This window comes from Echeneis naucrates, chromosome 14, assembly GCF_900963305.1.
Source record: "Echeneis naucrates chromosome 14, fEcheNa1.1, whole genome shotgun sequence".
NCBI lineage: Eukaryota > Metazoa > Chordata > Actinopteri > Carangiformes > Echeneidae > Echeneis > Echeneis naucrates.
The window spans coordinates 520,313-536,640 of record NC_042524.1 but is presented as its reverse complement, the minus strand read 5'-3'; the positions used below and the strand labels follow the sequence as shown (position 1 = coordinate 536,640).

General features: G+C 43.8%; 2 protein-coding genes and 1 non-coding gene across 3 annotated transcripts; 2 read left to right on the top strand and 1 right to left on the bottom strand.

The window, feature by feature from the left end:
• Positions 1-240: 240 nt before the first annotated feature.
• On the bottom strand, positions 241-884 carry LOC115054078 (histone H2B 1.1-like). The gene has a single exon (XM_029519088.1). The coding sequence runs from the start codon at positions 685-687 to the stop codon at positions 316-318; it is 372 nt and encodes a 123-aa protein (XP_029374948.1). The 5' UTR covers positions 688-884; the 3' UTR covers positions 241-315.
• A 434-nt stretch (positions 885-1,318) lies between these two features.
• Positions 1,319-1,391, top strand: trnav-cac (transfer RNA valine (anticodon CAC)). Its single transcript has one exon. It is a non-coding gene; the product is annotated as a tRNA-Val (tRNA).
• A 7,259-nt stretch (positions 1,392-8,650) lies between these two features.
• Positions 8,651-13,347, top strand: cdx1b (caudal type homeobox 1 b). Its single transcript, XM_029520049.1, has 3 exons — positions 8,651-9,173; positions 12,478-12,626; positions 13,114-13,347. Exons 1-3 carry the CDS (start codon positions 8,651-8,653, stop codon positions 13,345-13,347), a joined length of 906 nt encoding a protein of 301 aa, XP_029375909.1.
• Positions 13,348-16,328: the final 2,981 nt, after the last annotated feature.

The following is a 16,328-nucleotide window of genomic DNA, read 5'->3' as shown; positions in this document are numbered from 1 at the left end:
TGATCGGATGCTGATTTAGTCCACATCATGTGTGTATTCATGTGTTTTCTGGAACGATCCGGAGGATCTTCGGCCATCAGCGGATCATTGATCCGTTCATGTCAGAAGTCAGACAGACCGGCTGATCTCATTCTGCGGCCGGTCTGCTGTGAGTGTGAGCGGTTCACGGTAACTGAGCCCGCCGGGGGCCGCGGAGGACTGGCGCTCTCTGGTGAAACGGTGTGTGGCCCTGAGAAGGGCCTTTGTGTGGGGAAAGCCAGCCGGCCTGTCGGCCTGTCTGCCGGCTTGTCTGTCAGTGTGTGCGTGCGTGCGTGTCTACTTGGAGCTGGTGTACTTGGTCACGGCCTTGGTGCCCTCGGACACGGCGTGCTTGGCCAGCTCTCCGGGCAGCAGCAGGCGGACGGCGGTCTGGATCTCCCTGGAGGTGATGGTGGACCTCTTGTTGTAGTGAGCCAGGCGGGAGGCCTCGCCGGCGATGCGCTCGAAGATGTCGCTGACGAAGGAGTTCATGATGCTCATGGCCTTGGAGGAGATGCCGGTGTCGGGGTGGACCTGCTTCAGGACCTTGTACACGTAGATGGCGTAGCTCTCCTTGCGGGGCTTCCTCTTCTTCTTGCCGCTCTTGGTGACGCTCTTAGAGACGGCCTTCTTGGAGCCCTTCTTCGGTGCTTTCACGGTTTCTGGCATGGCGGTCGGTCTGATGGATGGACGGACGGACGGACGGTCGGCGGAGGGACGACTGGGTCGAATGAACCTCCGTCTCTGAACGCGGTTGTCTTATATTCGCTGTATGCAGATCAGAATGCGCTGTTGCTCTCACGAGATTGGCTGTGTCCGGGGCGACACCGAGCATGCGCGACAGGAGCGGCGGAGACTGAGAAGTGGATGAAATCGTCTCGGAAGGTCAAAGATTCACTGAATAAACCTTAAACGGAACAAACATTAAAACACAGAACCCGAAATAACTCAACGTTAAAGACAAAAGTATCCAATCTGTCCAGACGGTCGTTCTCCAACTGCCTGGTTAGTTCGTTAGTGGTATCGGATTACTAATTTGACTTGAATGTGTAAAATAAAAGAACACTGACAGAAGCTCGAATAGAATTCATGATACTCAATAAATGCCGTCACCGTCATGTTAGCAGCTTTACTGCTAAATAAAGTTACTTTAACTTTCATTCCCTCGTCAGACAGACAAAAGGCTGCAGATCATTTTAGATTCATCACTTAATGACAGACGGACTGAACAGGAAACAATAATGGCGCCATCACTCGTTGATAATGAGGATAATCCGGAGAACACCGACCCACCTCGTGTGTTTCCGTAGTGTAGTGGTTATCACGTTCGCCTCACACGCGAAAGGTCCCCGGTTCGAAACCGGGCGGAAACAGTGTTGTCTTTTTGTTGATTCGTTTCTGTCATAAAACAACAAACTTATTTCTGCCTCATTTTGGATTAAAGTGGCTTCTGAAATGACTCAAAGTCAATTGTACCCGCTGTTGATATTAACAGACAGTTTGGATATTTAATGCAGATAAACGTTCACAATCTCAGTTTGATGTTTGTGTTTCAGTACAAACCAGAAAAGGTTTCTTCAGATCAGCAGGTGGCAGCAGGACAAAAGTGAACAAGATGAATTTATTCTTCAGCCTCTTCAGTGTGAGTCCAACACAAACGTACTCGGTTAACTGATTTTGATGTGTTGATCGTACTTAAGCCGTTTTCATTGAGTGACTGCCGGTTTGAAACGGTTTCAGAAATTGACGGTAGAGAAATCCTTCAGTTTGCAAAAGTCATAACTTAACATTTTAAAGTGTTATAAACTGAAATGGTTTAAGTAATCAACAATCAAAAACAATTGTGGAGTCCGCTTAAAAGTAATATAGTCAAAACTTAATGTTTTAAGTTAGATTTAGTTAGAAGAAAATTCCAACTACATTCTTAGTTGTCAATGACCACACAATGCAGTAAATTTCATGTATTTTATTTAGACATTCAACAATGAAAAATGCAAATCCAAAATAACAGTAACGCCTTCTTTTCATCAAATTTTTCATTTTTTTGCTCAGTGAACAATTTTAACGTTTGAAAAAAACAAAACAGAAAAACACCACTGACCATGTACAGTAGCAGCTGTCTGTTTTATGTCGACCTAAAGGGATAACAAAGGAAACTTAACTGTTAAGTTGAATTGTGTAAATGATGAAGAATAAATGAATGAATAAATAAATACAAATACGTGTTTTCCAGGCTCTTTGGGTGCTGCAGGTGGAGGTTGGTGAGTATTTCATTACAACGCTGCCCTCTCAGATGAGATCCACTCTTGTGGGGTTCAGTCTGGCAGCTGGTGTCCTCAGAAAAGGATTCCCAGGACAATGATGGTGTCATAGATCAGCTTTGGCTGCTGATTGTCCACAGCTGTGTCAGTTATCATTGGTCAGAGTCACTGTTACACAGGAACAGCTGAAGCTGCCGGTCCACCTGTAGGTTCGACTGTAGGTTCGACTGTAGGTTCGACTGTAGGTCCACCTGTAGGTTCGACTGTAAGTTCGACTGTAGGTCCACCTGTTGGTTCACCTGTAGGTTCGACTGTAGGTTCGACTGTAGGTTCGACTGCAGGTTCGACTGTAGGTTCGACTGTAGGTCCACCTGTTGGTTCACCTGTAGGTTCGACTGTAGGTTCGACTGCAGGTTCGACTGTAAGTTCGACTGTAGGTTCGACTGTAGGTTCGACTGTAGGTTCGACTGTTGGTTCACCTGTAGGTTCGACTGTAGGTTCGACTGTAGGTTCACCCGTAGGTTCGACTGTAGGTTCGACTGCAGGTTCGACTGTATGTTCGACTGTAAGTTCGACTGTACATTCGACTGTAGGTTCGACTGTAGGTCCACCTGTTGGTTCACCTGTAGGTTCGACTGTAGGTTCGACTGTAGGTTCGACTGTAGGTCCACCTGTAGATTCGACTGTAGGTTCGACTGTAAGTTCGACTGTAAGTTCGACTGTACGTTCGACTGTAGGTTCGACTGTAGGTCCACCTGTAGGTCCACCTGTAGGTTCGACTGTAGGTTCGACTGTAGGTTCGACTGCAGGTTCGACTGTAGGTTCGACTGTAGGTTCGACTGTATGTTCGACTGTAAGTTCGACTGTACGTTCGACTGTAGGTTCGACTGTAGGTCCACCTGTTGGTTCACCTGTAGGTTCGACTGTAGGTTCGACTGTAGGTCCACCTGTAGGTCCACCTGTATATTCGACTGTAGGTTCGACTGTAAGTTCGACTGTAGGTCCACCTGTAGGTTCGACTGTAGGTTCGACTGTAAGTTCGACTGTAGGTCCACCTGTAGGTTCGACTGTAGGTTCGACTGTACGTTCGACTGTACGTTCGACTGTAGGTTCGACTGTAGGTTCACCTGTAGGTTCGACTGTAGGTCCACCTGTTGGTTCACCTGTAGGTTCGACTGTAGGTCCACCTGTAGGTTCGACTGTAGGTTCGACTGTAGGTTCGACTGTAAGTTCGACTGTAGGTCCACCTGTAGGTTCGACTGTAGGTCCACCTGTTGGTTCACCTGTAGGTTCGACTGTAGGTTCGACTGTAGGTCCACCTGTAGGTTCGACTGTAGGTTCGACTGTAAGTTCGACTGTACGTTCGACTGTAGGTTCACCCGTAGGTTCGACTGTAGGTTCGACTGTACGTTCGACTGTAGGTTCGACTGTAGGTCCACCTGTAGGTTCGACTGTAGGTTCGACTGTATGTTCGACTGTAAGTTCGACTGTACGTTCGACTGTAGGTTCACCCGTAGGTTCGACTGTAGGTTCGACTGTACGTTCGACTGTAGGTTCACCTGTAGGTCCACCTGTAGGTTCGACTGTAGGTTCACCTGTAGGTTTGACTGTAGGTTCACCTGTAGGTTCGACTGTAGGTCCACCTGTAGGTTCGACTGTAGGTTTGACTGTAGGTCCACCTGTAGGTTCGACTGTAGGTTCGACTGTAGGTTCACTTGTTGGCTCGACTGTAGGTTCACCTGTAGGTTTGACTGTAGGTTCACCTGTAGGTCCACCTGTAGGTTTGACTGTAGGTCCACCTGTTGGTTCGACTGTACGTTCGACTGTAGGTTCGACTGTAGGTCCACCTGTAGGTTCGACTGTAGGTTCGACTGTATGTTCGACTGTAAGTTCGACTGTACGTTCGACTGTAGGTTCACCCGTAGGTTCGACTGTAGGTTCGACTGCAGGTTCGACTGTAGGTTCGACTGTAGGTTTGACTGTAGGTTCGACTGTACGTTCGACTGTAGGTTCACCTGTAGGTCCACCTGTAGGTTCGACTGTAGGTTCACCTGTAGGTTTGACTGTAGGTTCACCTGTAGGTTCGACTGTAGGTCCACCTGTAGGTTCGACTGTAGGTTTGACTGTAGGTCCACCTGTAGGTTCGACTGTAGGTTCGACTGTAGGTTCACTTGTTGGCTCGACTGTAGGTCCACCTGTAGGTTTGACTGTAGGTCCACCTGTTGGTTCGACTGTACGTTCGACTGGAGGTTCTCTTGAGGATTTTTTGTTAAATAGTTTGTGATTAACTTCAAACATTTGCAAAGACAGCTGTAATGCTGTATAAGCTGAGCTAGCAGCGTTAGCAAAAGAGGAAATGAACTTGATTTTTTTTTTTTTTTTTTCCTTTTTTGGGAGTTAAATTCAACATTCATTGAAAAATATATTTCCTTGCATGCAAACTGTGTCAAGGTGAACAACAAGAACCATCTCAGCCATAAAAGGCTTCGGTGTTTACGACCCTCCGTCATCATCAAAGTTTCCATAAAGTGGAGTTTTATGGCCGTTAGCAGGTTAATGGTTTACCTGAGGACAGGTGACAGAGGGAAACAGAGACGAGATGGACACCGAGTTCACACACACATCACTCCTTATCTCCCTTTTTAATGTTCAAATTCTTTGTTCTGTCTCATTTTTTTTTTTAGAAAATTTCATGAACGTGAAATTAAAGCTAACAATTTGAGAATTGAACCTCAGAAGGTGACAGAACATCAGCAGTTCCCAAAATGTTATATTTTCTTTTAAAGTATTGATGATGTTTTGTTATTATTGTTTATTTTTGTTTTCTTAATTTTTTGGCCACATTAAAATTATACACTTAATATGAATTGATATCTGCCTGTTTTTTCTTGATATTAAATACGTGATAAATATTATACAAAATAAATACAGTAAAAAAAGTTACAAAATGGAAATTAAACCATCACATTTTTAGAATTTAGACCTGAATTCTTGATATTTCTGTTGTGATTATTATTAATACTTAATGAGGGGAATGAAAGTTAAATGCTACCAAACGTTTTCAGTGCGAGTTGTAATATTATTCATTCATTAATTCTCTTCTCTGTTACTAACCTCTTACCTTTTACTGTAGTTTCTGTTTTAGATCAACTTAAAGGTCTGCAGATACAAAAAAGAAGTAGGAAATAAGGCAATAATTTTCCAAATGATATTCATATACTTATGTTTGTATTATAATAGTTTTGTTTTATTTATAATGTCAAACTTTTCTTTATCTTTCCCCACTTTTATAATTTATTTGACTCAGTTGTTTAGAAAATGTATAATATGTGAAACTTTCAGCCAGATGTCACAGAAATCTTTCACCCTAATAAGTGATCAAAGTTTCATTGGGTTTTATTGTAAATTCAATTTTGCATTGCAAGAGTATTTATCATATAAGTTTTGGGACACTGAATCTGTAAAATCTTTTTCTTGAATTTATTAGTGAAGATCAGAATAACGTTTTTTTTCATCATGTTTTTTGTTTTTAATGATTTAGAACATTTAAATTGTAACTTGATTGTTTTAAATATTTTTGTTAATTTACTTTTTACTTGAATCTGAAAATTAAATTTAAAGGTTCCGGTTCATTTAATGTTTAGTATATTTGATTAAATAGCAAATATGTGACTGTTAATGAAAATATTTGCGGTGGAGGAGCAGCTGAAGCAGAAGCATCAATATAACGTCTATCAAACACTTGAAAACATAAATGAAGGTGAGTTTAATGACAATTATTGTGTGTCTGTGTGATTTTACTGCAGTCGACTAAACTAAATACTCATCAGTGTAAAACAATAAATCTCCCATAAATCCATAAAGATGCAGTTAATTCTCCTTCAGTGGGGGACCTGAGCACAGACTGCTGGCCTCCCTCCAGAGGTTGTTGGTTTGAGACCCTCCAGCTCCGCAGTGCTCATGAGCAGAGCACCACCAAACAGACGCAGCTGGAGCTTTAATGAAACTAAAACGTCTGATCCGGCTGAGATCGAGATTCTCTTCTATTTTATTCTGCTCAGCTCCTTCAGGAGGGGAAGTTCGTTGTTTTACTTTTTGTCATGTGGACCTGGACTCTGTTTTGGACCTGGACTCTAAGGTGGACCTGGACTCTGACGTGGACCTGGACTCTGACGTGGACTTGGACTCTGACGTGGACCTGGACTCTAAGGTGGACCTGGACTCTGTTTTGGACCTGGACTCTAAGGTGGACCTGGACTCTGACGTGGACCTGGACTCTGTTTTGGACCTGGACTCTAAGGTGGACCTGGACTCTGACGTGGACTTGGACTCTGACGTGGACCTGGACTCTAAGGTGGACCTGGACTCTGACGTGGACCTGGACTCTAAGGTGGACCTGGACTCTGACGTGGACCTGGACCCTGTTTTGGACCTGGACTCTGAGTGTGTGTGTGCATTGTGTATTTTGTAACGGGTTAATAAACTGTTAAATGAAATTGAAGCTGACATGGATATCAGAGTCATTTTGGTTGATATCTTAACATTGCTACTCTTTTTTTCCCGATTTATTATTGAATGTATTTCAAGAAATACAAATGAATCTGTTTAAAATCCAAGACAACTTTTGTTTTTCAACATTTTTTACGATGGACACTGTTTTTTTTTTTTTAATGGCCAAGATGTTTGAAGGAAATTCTACAAATTTCAAATAAATTTGCTTTCACTTTTCGTCTTTCTTGGTCCACTGCAGGTCTGACAGAAAGTGAAAAACATCAAAAAGACCTGAAACACAACCTGCATAACTGAAGTAAACATATTCCGTCTCTGTGAAATGAGCTACACGAGCTCAGTGGCTCCTCTCAGGTACATTATCATCAGATTGTTATTGCAGATAATGTGTATTTTTACTTACATTAAGTATAAATATGAAGTAAAATGTGATTGTAATTGTTAAATCTGAGTCATTTTACCTGATGATCATCATCAACAGTGATTCTATTTCAGTCTTCTAAAAGTTTATGATTTTAAACAAACAGCAGTGAGTTTAGAAGGGTTTATTGCCACTTATGGGACAGTTCTCTATTTCATTTTGGATCCATAATATATGACAATATATATGTGAGTTAAAACCATAAATAAGATAAAATATAGCGAACAGAGGATGAACCTGAACCGAAGACTGTCCTTTTTCTGTCTCCTGGCGTTTGCTGCTGCTCTTTGATGCGGCCTTTGAAATGCAGCAGCAGACTGTCATGCAAATTGAGTCCGATGAGAAGATCCTGCAGCCCGGAGAGGGAGGAGGGAGGCCGTTAGATACCTCCACTGATTACTCAGAGAAACACATTTAATCAGCCAAGTTTCATAAGGAAGAGGATGATGAAGAGGAGGAGAGAGTGATGAAGAGGAGAGGAAGAAAGAGAGAGAGAGAGAGAGAGAGACATCTACAGACAGAGAGGCGGAGAGGGGAGATAAGGGCAATAAAACTGCCCCATGTGACTACAGCAGGTTTTAACGGGCACCTGATGGAAAAACCACAGAGAGAACAGGTGGAGGTGAGGACAGGTAGAGAGAGGGAGGGGGGGAGAGAGGGGGAGAGAGGAGGGCAGAGAGAGAGAGGAGAGGGGGGAGAGAGAGAGAGGGAGGGAGAGAGAGAGAGGGAGAGGGGGGGAGCGAGAGAGAGAGAGGGAGAGAGGGAGGGAGGGAGAGGGGGAGGGAGGGAGAGAGAGGGAGAGAGGAGGGATAGTAATGAGTGAGAGATGGGGGGGAAGCGGAAGAGATTTGAGAAGGGAAGCGAGAGAGAGGTAAGGAGTGGGGAGAGCAGAGGGAGATAGGGAGGGAGAGATTGGAGTAGAGGGGGGTAAGCGAGAGAGAGGAGAGAGATGGAGAGATAGAGAGAGAGGAGAGAGACAGAGAACAACGAGATAGAGAAGAGAACAAACACAGAGGAAGAGAGATGAGAGAGAGAGAGAGAGACAGAGAGGGGGGAAGCGAGAGAGAGAGACAGAGAGAGAGAGACACAGAGAGAGAGAGAGAGAGAGGAGGGAGAGAGAGAGACAGAGAGAGAGAGACACAGAGAGAGAGAGGAGGGAGAGAGAGAGAGAGAGAGAGAGAGACAGAGACAGAGAGAGAGAGAGAGACACACACAGAGAGAGAGAGAGAGAGAGAGAGAGAGAGACAGAGAGGGGGGAAGCGAGAGAGAGAGACAGAGAGAGAGAGACACAGAGAGAGAGAGAGAGAGAGGAGGGAGAGAGAGAGAGAGAGAGAGAGAGAGAGAGAGAGAGAGAGAGAGAGAGAGAGAGAGAGAGGCCCTGACAGACAGTGACAGACTCGCAGGTCGTCCAGGTGAGTCTGGAGCCGCCTCACCTGGAAACATGTACGTGAGTTACCTGCAGCTGGATAAGGACCCCTCCATGTACCCGCACCAGAACGCGGTGACCCGCCACCCCGGGCTCAGCCTCAGCCCGCAGAGCTTCCCGGTGCCCGGCCCGCCTCAGTACTCAGACTTCACCGGCTACCAGCACCACCACCACGGCCTCAACAACGACCCGCACTCGGTCCAGCAGGCCGGTCCGGGCCCGGGCGGCTGGAGCCCGGCTTATCCGCCTCCCCCTCCGCCCGGCCGGGACGACTGGTCCGCCCACCACTACGGACACACGGCGGCCGCGGCGGCCGCAGCTGCCGCCGCCGCGGCCGGGGGGCCTCCGGGGGCCTCCGCCGGGTCCGGAGCGGTGGGCCCCTCCCTCGGCTTCAGCCCCCCGGAGTTCCCCGGGCAGACACCTGCGCTGCTGCCCGCCTCCCTGAACGGACCGGCCGGGCAGCTGTCCCCCGGCTCCCCGCAGAGGAGGACTCCCTACGACTGGATCCGCCGCACGTCCGCACCGCCAGCCAACCCAAGTAAGAGCAACCCGGCGAAGAGTTTCAGCCAAAGGCCGCCCAGCTGGCTGCTCCATATTTTAATATTCCTGATATGAACGGAGCTGATACTCAAATGTCCGCTAAGGCTCTCCAGAGTCCGGTTCTCCAGAGTCCGGTTCTCCAGAGTCCGGCTCTCCAGAGTCCGGTTCTCCAGAGTCCGGTTCTCCAGAGTCCGGCCTCTGGAGCCCAAATCACATCTAGTCTGGAGGCCCAGAGAGCAGGTCCAGACCAAAGTGAATGGAGCTGTGACACAGATGACAACATGACTGTCACTGTGATGATGATAATGATGATAACAATAATAATAGTAGTAATAATAATAATAATTATGATGATGATAATAATAATAATAATAATAATAATAATAATAATAATAATAATAATGATAATCATAATAATAATAATAATAATAATAATAATAATAATAATAATAATAATAATAATGATAATAATAATGATAATGATAATAATAATAGTAATAATAGTAATAATAATAATAATGATAATGATAATAATAATAATAATAATAATAATAATAATAATAATATACACTGGTCTGAGCTAATCGTTCTTTTTGCTCCAGTCAGCTGTATTTCTGCTGCCTTTACATTTTATTTATTTGTTGTTGTTGATGGCTTAAAATCGTTTTCATAGAATTTTAAATTCTCTCTCCGACTTTTTAAACGTGTATTTTCTCAGATCAGTAGTTGAAACGGATTTTAATAACTTCACCCCCCTCCGGGCCTGCAGCCGGTTCGGAGGCGGTCTGGGCCGTTGTGATGTAAATGTGGCCGGGCTGGAGTGACTCCGGGCGGCCGAGCGGCTCTTTGTGCTCCGCTTGTCTCTGGGCGGAGAAAACAACAGTTCAACAGTCAGCTCCACTTTGAAGTGTGAGGTGAGACCTAAACCTGGTCCAGGATCAGACCTAAACCTGGTCCAGGATCAGACCTAAACCTGGTCCAGGATCAGACCCAAACCGGACAAACTTCAGAATCAACCCTTCATATTGAACCGATACATTTAAAGAACTAAGTCATTTGTTCAAAATAACACTTATTAGTTAATGAGCAGCAATGAAATATAAAAATAGATTAAACAGAACAATCTCACAGTCCAGTAATATTAAAGGTCTAATTATGTCAGCAGGAATCCTATTAATAATAATAATCATGATAATAATGATAAACTTGTCGTCTTCGGCTTTTCTCCTGCTAAAATAAGACAGTAGGTCCTTTTTTATCTGCTGAACAGTCGGCTGATTAGTAGAATTAAAGTGGGAGGCCTAAAAATGTGACAAACAGAAAGAATTCAGACCGATTTGATGGCTCCTGGTGTGTTTGGATGTAAACAGGCCTGAGGGCAGAATCAGCTCTCCACATTCAGACACTCACTGAATTTATGCTCATTTTAGCAGTAAATTTGTTTCTTTTTTGTGTCGCCCTCCATTTCTGAACAGCTGTCATTAAAGGTCATCTTCCACCGCAGCATCATATTTTAGATTTATGGAAAAGCACATGAAACTGCAGAAATGGCGGCTCTTTCTGTTCTTGGTGCTCTGGGCCCAGAAAAAAAGAATCAGATTAATTCTCTCACATTGTTTTCAATGTCCATTTCGGCTAATTAACGAATGTTCAGTCAGATTTTCTGAAACACTCATTTGTCCCTCAGAGGTCCTCCGTCCCCTGATCGGACCGTCAGGACTAACATCACACTGATGATCTGAATATTTAGTCAGAAATCAGTGTGATTTCTCAGTTTTTCCTTTTTGATCAGCTCCCAAAAAATCCAATATTAGTTAGAAGGGGAAAAAAAGACTTTTGAAAGTTGGTTTTCTTATCATCAATAAAGCTTTTAATGATTTAATTTGTGTGGGGAAGAAAAAGGCCGGAGGAGGCTGATACTGAGGCCCATTATCAGCCTTCTTATTTTAAATCGGGCTGTTTTCAGACGCAGCTGAAGTCAAAAACTAAAACAGTCAATAATCCATCTGTCCCAGCAAAGGGCGCTAACTTTGAGACACAGATGGTTGTGTTGAAATTAATTAAAAGACTGTGAGCTCTGATTCAATATTAACACTGAACACACAGCGGTTAACGAAGTGATGTGTCTCTGGTCTCTAAACACACACCGTCTGTGTGTCCTGTCATCGATCAATGGGCCGCATCCAAACTCAAACATTTTAGGTTTGGGGGGAACATCTGTCTGAACTGTGGAGCTTCTGCTCCATTTGTTGGGAAGTAAACACCAACAGTTCGATTCTCAGTGAGAGAAACGAGACGTTAATGAAGGCGTCCAAATTAAAAAGCTCTTCACCCTGAGAGAGAGAGTGCTTCCTGGTTTTACCGACATGGTGAAGTTCAGCCTCGTCTCCTCTGCTGGACTCTGCTTCAGTAAATCAGGCCGTGAAAGAGATTCAGACCTGAGTGACTTTATTTTTAATGGCATCAGACTCAATGGACCTTTACAGCTTTTGGTCGTTTCAGTTGGACTTGGACTGTATAAACTTTGCTGTTGTGTAGTTTAATTTATAAAATGGCAGGTCTTCATTTGTTAATATGCAAACTACAGCTGTCTGATAAATGTGGGGAAACAGAGAGGACAATATTTCCATCGGAGATGTTTTGCTGTAGAAGTGTATCGTAGAGAAGAAAGTAAAATACAAGTTGTATTTCATAACACGAGCAAATGTCCTGAGATCTGGAAAAGAAATGTCAGACATTGAGAAGTTTCTGGCGGGGGCATTTCCTCACTATCATATCCAAATATTTCAGCTGTTGGAGCACAATGTTTTCTAATTTTATCCAAATTTCAGCCTGATTTTTTTTCAGGTTTTTGGACAGAGCTTTCTGTGTCTGAACTGTCTGAACTGACTGAACTGACGACTTTTGTATGATTCATAAAGTTTAGAGTTTTGAACAGATCATTCATTCACCTCCGCCTGCTGGACCTGCTGCGTTGATGACTTTTAACAGTAACAAACCAACACTGACACCATAAATCAATAAACAGGCTCAGTTAATGCAAATCCAGCCGGCAGGTTGTGTATTTGAACAGAGGTGTCTTGGTGAAGACAGCTCAGTCAGCCGGAGCTGCTCGGTTTACAACATATAATATAAAATACTACCACTCCGTGTTCATTCACACTTCTTTTTACACAGACAGTTGATGTGATTTGGTGTCAGCGTATCAAAACACTCAGTTCACGACTGAATTATTAAAAAATTCGAGGTCCTGTATTGTCTATTGTGAGAATGACAGTTTGTTGTTAATCTGTGTTTTACAGACGGGAAGACGAGAACCAAAGACAAGTACCGGGTGGTTTATACCGACCATCAGCGGCTAGAGCTGGAGAAGGAGTTTCACTACAGCAAATACATCACCATCAGGAGGAAGGCGGAGCTCGCCACGGCGCTCAGCCTGTCAGAGAGACAGGTACGCCAGCACACACTGAGCACCATAAAACCATCCCATCGATCAGGATATTGATTTTCAGCCTCCAGCAGATGTTAATGTTCCGTACAGACTGGAGGAGGATACTAAAACCAGCCATCAGGGCTTCTGGAACGTTGTGATGTCACAACGAAGCAGTCACCATAGAGCCAATCAGAAGAGATTGACCTTTAACACCGTTAACTGGAGTTAGTCCACAGCCGAGCTCCTGTTATTTATTTATACATTAAAAGCCTGAACATGATCCAGCCTGCGATTTGGCGCCATTTTGATCTACAAACTAACTTCTGTGACACACGGTTGATGGTGTGACGGTGCACAGAAATATGATCTGATGATAAGTTGATAAGATTAAGTTTGTATGTGTTGTACTGAATCACACTGATAAGTGGTTATTGTGTTGTTCATATTAATTAATGTCAGTTAGTTTCATCTTATTCAAAGAATCCCAAACTTCCCCCTGTCGCAGGTGAAGATCTGGTTCCAGAACCGCCGGGCAAAGGAGCGCAAGATCAACAAGAAGAAGCTCCAGCAGCCGGCCTCCTCCACGACTACGCCCACCCCCCCTACTGGCGGCGGAGGAGGCGGCGCTGGCCTCCATGGAAACAGCAGCAGCAGCGTCACCATGGTGACGAGCAGCAGCGGTAGCAACGGGCTGGTGTCACCGGCATCTCTGTCTTTAAACATCAAGGAGGAGTACTGAGGAGGAGGAGGCGGGACTATCGGATGCTGATGTCGGGGATCAGGACTAAAAACTCCCTCACAGACTGAACATCCCGCCTCCATGGTTGCCTAGCAACAGTACTGTTCCTCCCATCAGACTTGTGTTGCAGATTTGTCCGAATAATCCAAAAGTCAGGATGAAGTGAAGGACTTTGACCTCACACACGTTATCCTGAGTGGAATTTGGGAAAAAAAAAATAAGAAAGGACGAGGTAAATACTTTGTGCTGTCAAGTGAAAATTTTTCATTTCCATTCTTTCAATACTCCTCTTTGTCCGATCTTTCTTCAAGTTCACAAAACTTTATTTGAAATCCCATCGGCAACACCGAAGATAGTGAACGTTTCAAGCTGAAGTAAAGTGAAGCGTGTCAGATATTTCCATGTCATGGGAGGACGCTGCCACAGAAACAGTGACCTGGTCTACAGAGAGCTGGTCCGTCCTGGACCGTGTAGACATAAGAACGATACAGTCCAAAGGTTTCAAAAAAACCAAGATGGCTGACAGAGAAAAGAGTAATCTGTGCCTTTAAAGCTCACAAACCGACAGGTGATCGATCCAGCTTCAGGTTCAGCCTCTGAACTGGGACGTAGTTTAAACATTTCACATCATTAACGGCACCAATCAGATAAAGAATAGATATGAAACTGTCCGACAGTGAGTTTGTTTTTGTTTTTTATCTCTAAAACGTTCAATCAACCGGGATCCTGCAGCTAATCCATTCAATGCTGAAGACACATTTATTAAAGATGGACCTTTTTAATAAATGTTTCTTTGTGTGCGTTGGGTCTTTTAGCTCTGTTTGAAACATCCAACTGTAAAATTAGACCATACAGACCTGCTTTGTTTTCCCTTCTGCTCCACATTCATAAATTCACATCAATAAATGTCCTGTAAATGTTAATGATTTTGCCCTCAGTCTTTGCCATGTGTATATTTGAAATGTAATTTGTATTAAAAGCAAAAGTTGTTATTGTAAAGAGATCACTGATGTTTTTACTTCAACTTCAACATCAAGTTTTCTGCCATCCAACCAAAAGAAGAGGATGAATACTCTGAAGCACCAAACCGTCAGGACTGGCGTCAAAACCAGAAAAAGGAAAACGATTGATTGGCTCTGAAAGCATTCAACAAACTAGTCGATCCGTTACCTTGTTGTTGAAGCTGTAGCTTAGATCACACCAGAGGTTGTTCCACGTCTTCGGGACAGACTGGAGGAGACAGGAGCTCGCCTTAGTTTGTGTTTCCACCTCTGGAGACAGATGCTAAAGTTTGTAGCTGAACTCATGATTCCTAAATATGCTGCTAATGCTAAGGCTAATGCTAGCTTAGTAACAGCATCAAAACTTTAATTGCTTTAATTAAGCTTTAATTGCATAATGAAGATGTGTCTGTCTACTGAGGTCACATTAATCTGACGGATCTTCATTCAGCTCAAGAGCCTTTTTTCTTTCAACTTTGTCAAAGTTTGTCATCACAACTTTGAGGTTAAATAAAATGATGCAAAAGCAACATTAATAAAACAAGCTGCTGATCTGAGCAGAAACAGAACAAGCTAGCAGAGACCAAAATCAGAGAGAGACGGTGAAATAAATAGAGTTACACACAAGAAACACACAGAAACACATACAGATACATACACACACACACTAACACATACACATTTGCTAATTGATGCAGCAGTTGAGGTGTGGTGTCCAAAGGGCAAAGAGGAGCACTCGGCAAACAGAGCACAGAATCCAGCTATCTGCTGTAATGTGTGTGTGTGTGTGTGTTCATGCCTCTTCTCGCAGACCTTTGTCCTTCTCTTCCCATTTTGCCTCCATCAACAGTCATATCTCAACACTGATAGACTATCAGCAGTGTGTGTGTGTGTGTGTGTGTGTGTGTGTGTGAGACAGATATTTGCAGTCTGTTGTCTTTGAACTTGAGGTCAATAAAAAAATGTAAAAACTTGTTTCTTAAAATTACAAAATTTAGTATGTTAATTTATGTGTGTGTGTGTATGCATTAGGAATTATTTACCTAATAAATAAGTCCAATTGGAAACCACAGAATAAAAGAGGCCCCAGGATTGAGCCCTGGGGAACGCCTCCTGGATTTAGGGTTCCAGTTAGAAGGGGATGTTGATGTTGATGGTGTACCTTTTTGGGAACGGTCTCCTTTGGCCCAGGTCTGACTCCCAGACCTCAGCGGGACCTTCCTGGGAAACATCTGACGATTGTGGACTCATGAAGACCACAACAGACTTGCAGACTTGAAGAGTCGACCTGAGGCTCAGACTTCACCTGATTTTTTTCAGAAAATCAACTGGAATCCACAGAAATGTTAGGATGATCATGTAAATGGATCAATTAAAAGTATCAGGTCTGAGAAACACATCGGGGCTTCAACGCTGACGGTGAAACATTTAGATGTGGTTTCATTTTGTTGACCTTTCAGCTGAGTGAAGACAGTGGACACTCCCAGCTCCACTTGATCCGTCTTGATAAAATATTATAATCTGGATGAATAGGAAAGCTGGCAGTGTGCCCATGACCATAAAAAAACTAACTAGGATACAAACTGGAACTTGTAGGTCACAGTGTGATCTGGTCTCTCACGCAAGGGCTGAATTCATTTAATTTAATGACTTTACACTCTGATATATATGCCAAAAACCAACTGCGTGTTGTGTCTGAACTTTCTAACTTCCCAGTTCAAAGTCTTTTGATTTATAAATTTTTAAAATAAACCTGACTTCAGTGATAAACTGATCAGATCTGGATCAGCCCGACTCTCTGACTCCTTCTCTGTTAATCCGTCCGTTCTCATCCTCCATCTTTCATAGTGACATCTGGAGTCACGTCTCTACACCGGGCGCTCCTATTGGCTCCGCTGGGTGATGTCACAGCCAATCAGAGTCTCTGGATCATTCCTGTATGTTTCTGAGTTTATTGTGTTGACAGAATAAAGACAATCT

Excerpts from the sequence above, each read along its gene's own strand:
- LOC115054078 (XM_029519088.1), bottom strand. The coding sequence starts at position 687 with ATGCCAGAAACCGTGAAAGCACCGAAGAAGGGCTCCAAGAAGGCCGTC.
- cdx1b (XM_029520049.1), top strand. The coding sequence starts at position 8,651 with ATGTACGTGAGTTACCTGCAGCTGGATAAGGACCCCTCCATGTACCCG. Across the intron at positions 9,174-12,477 it reads CGCACCGCCAGCCAACCCAA|ACGGGAAGACGAGAACCAAA; the intron begins GTAAGAGCAACC and ends TGTGTTTTACAG. Across the intron at positions 12,627-13,113 it reads TCAGCCTGTCAGAGAGACAG|GTGAAGATCTGGTTCCAGAA; the intron begins GTACGCCAGCAC and ends CCCCTGTCGCAG.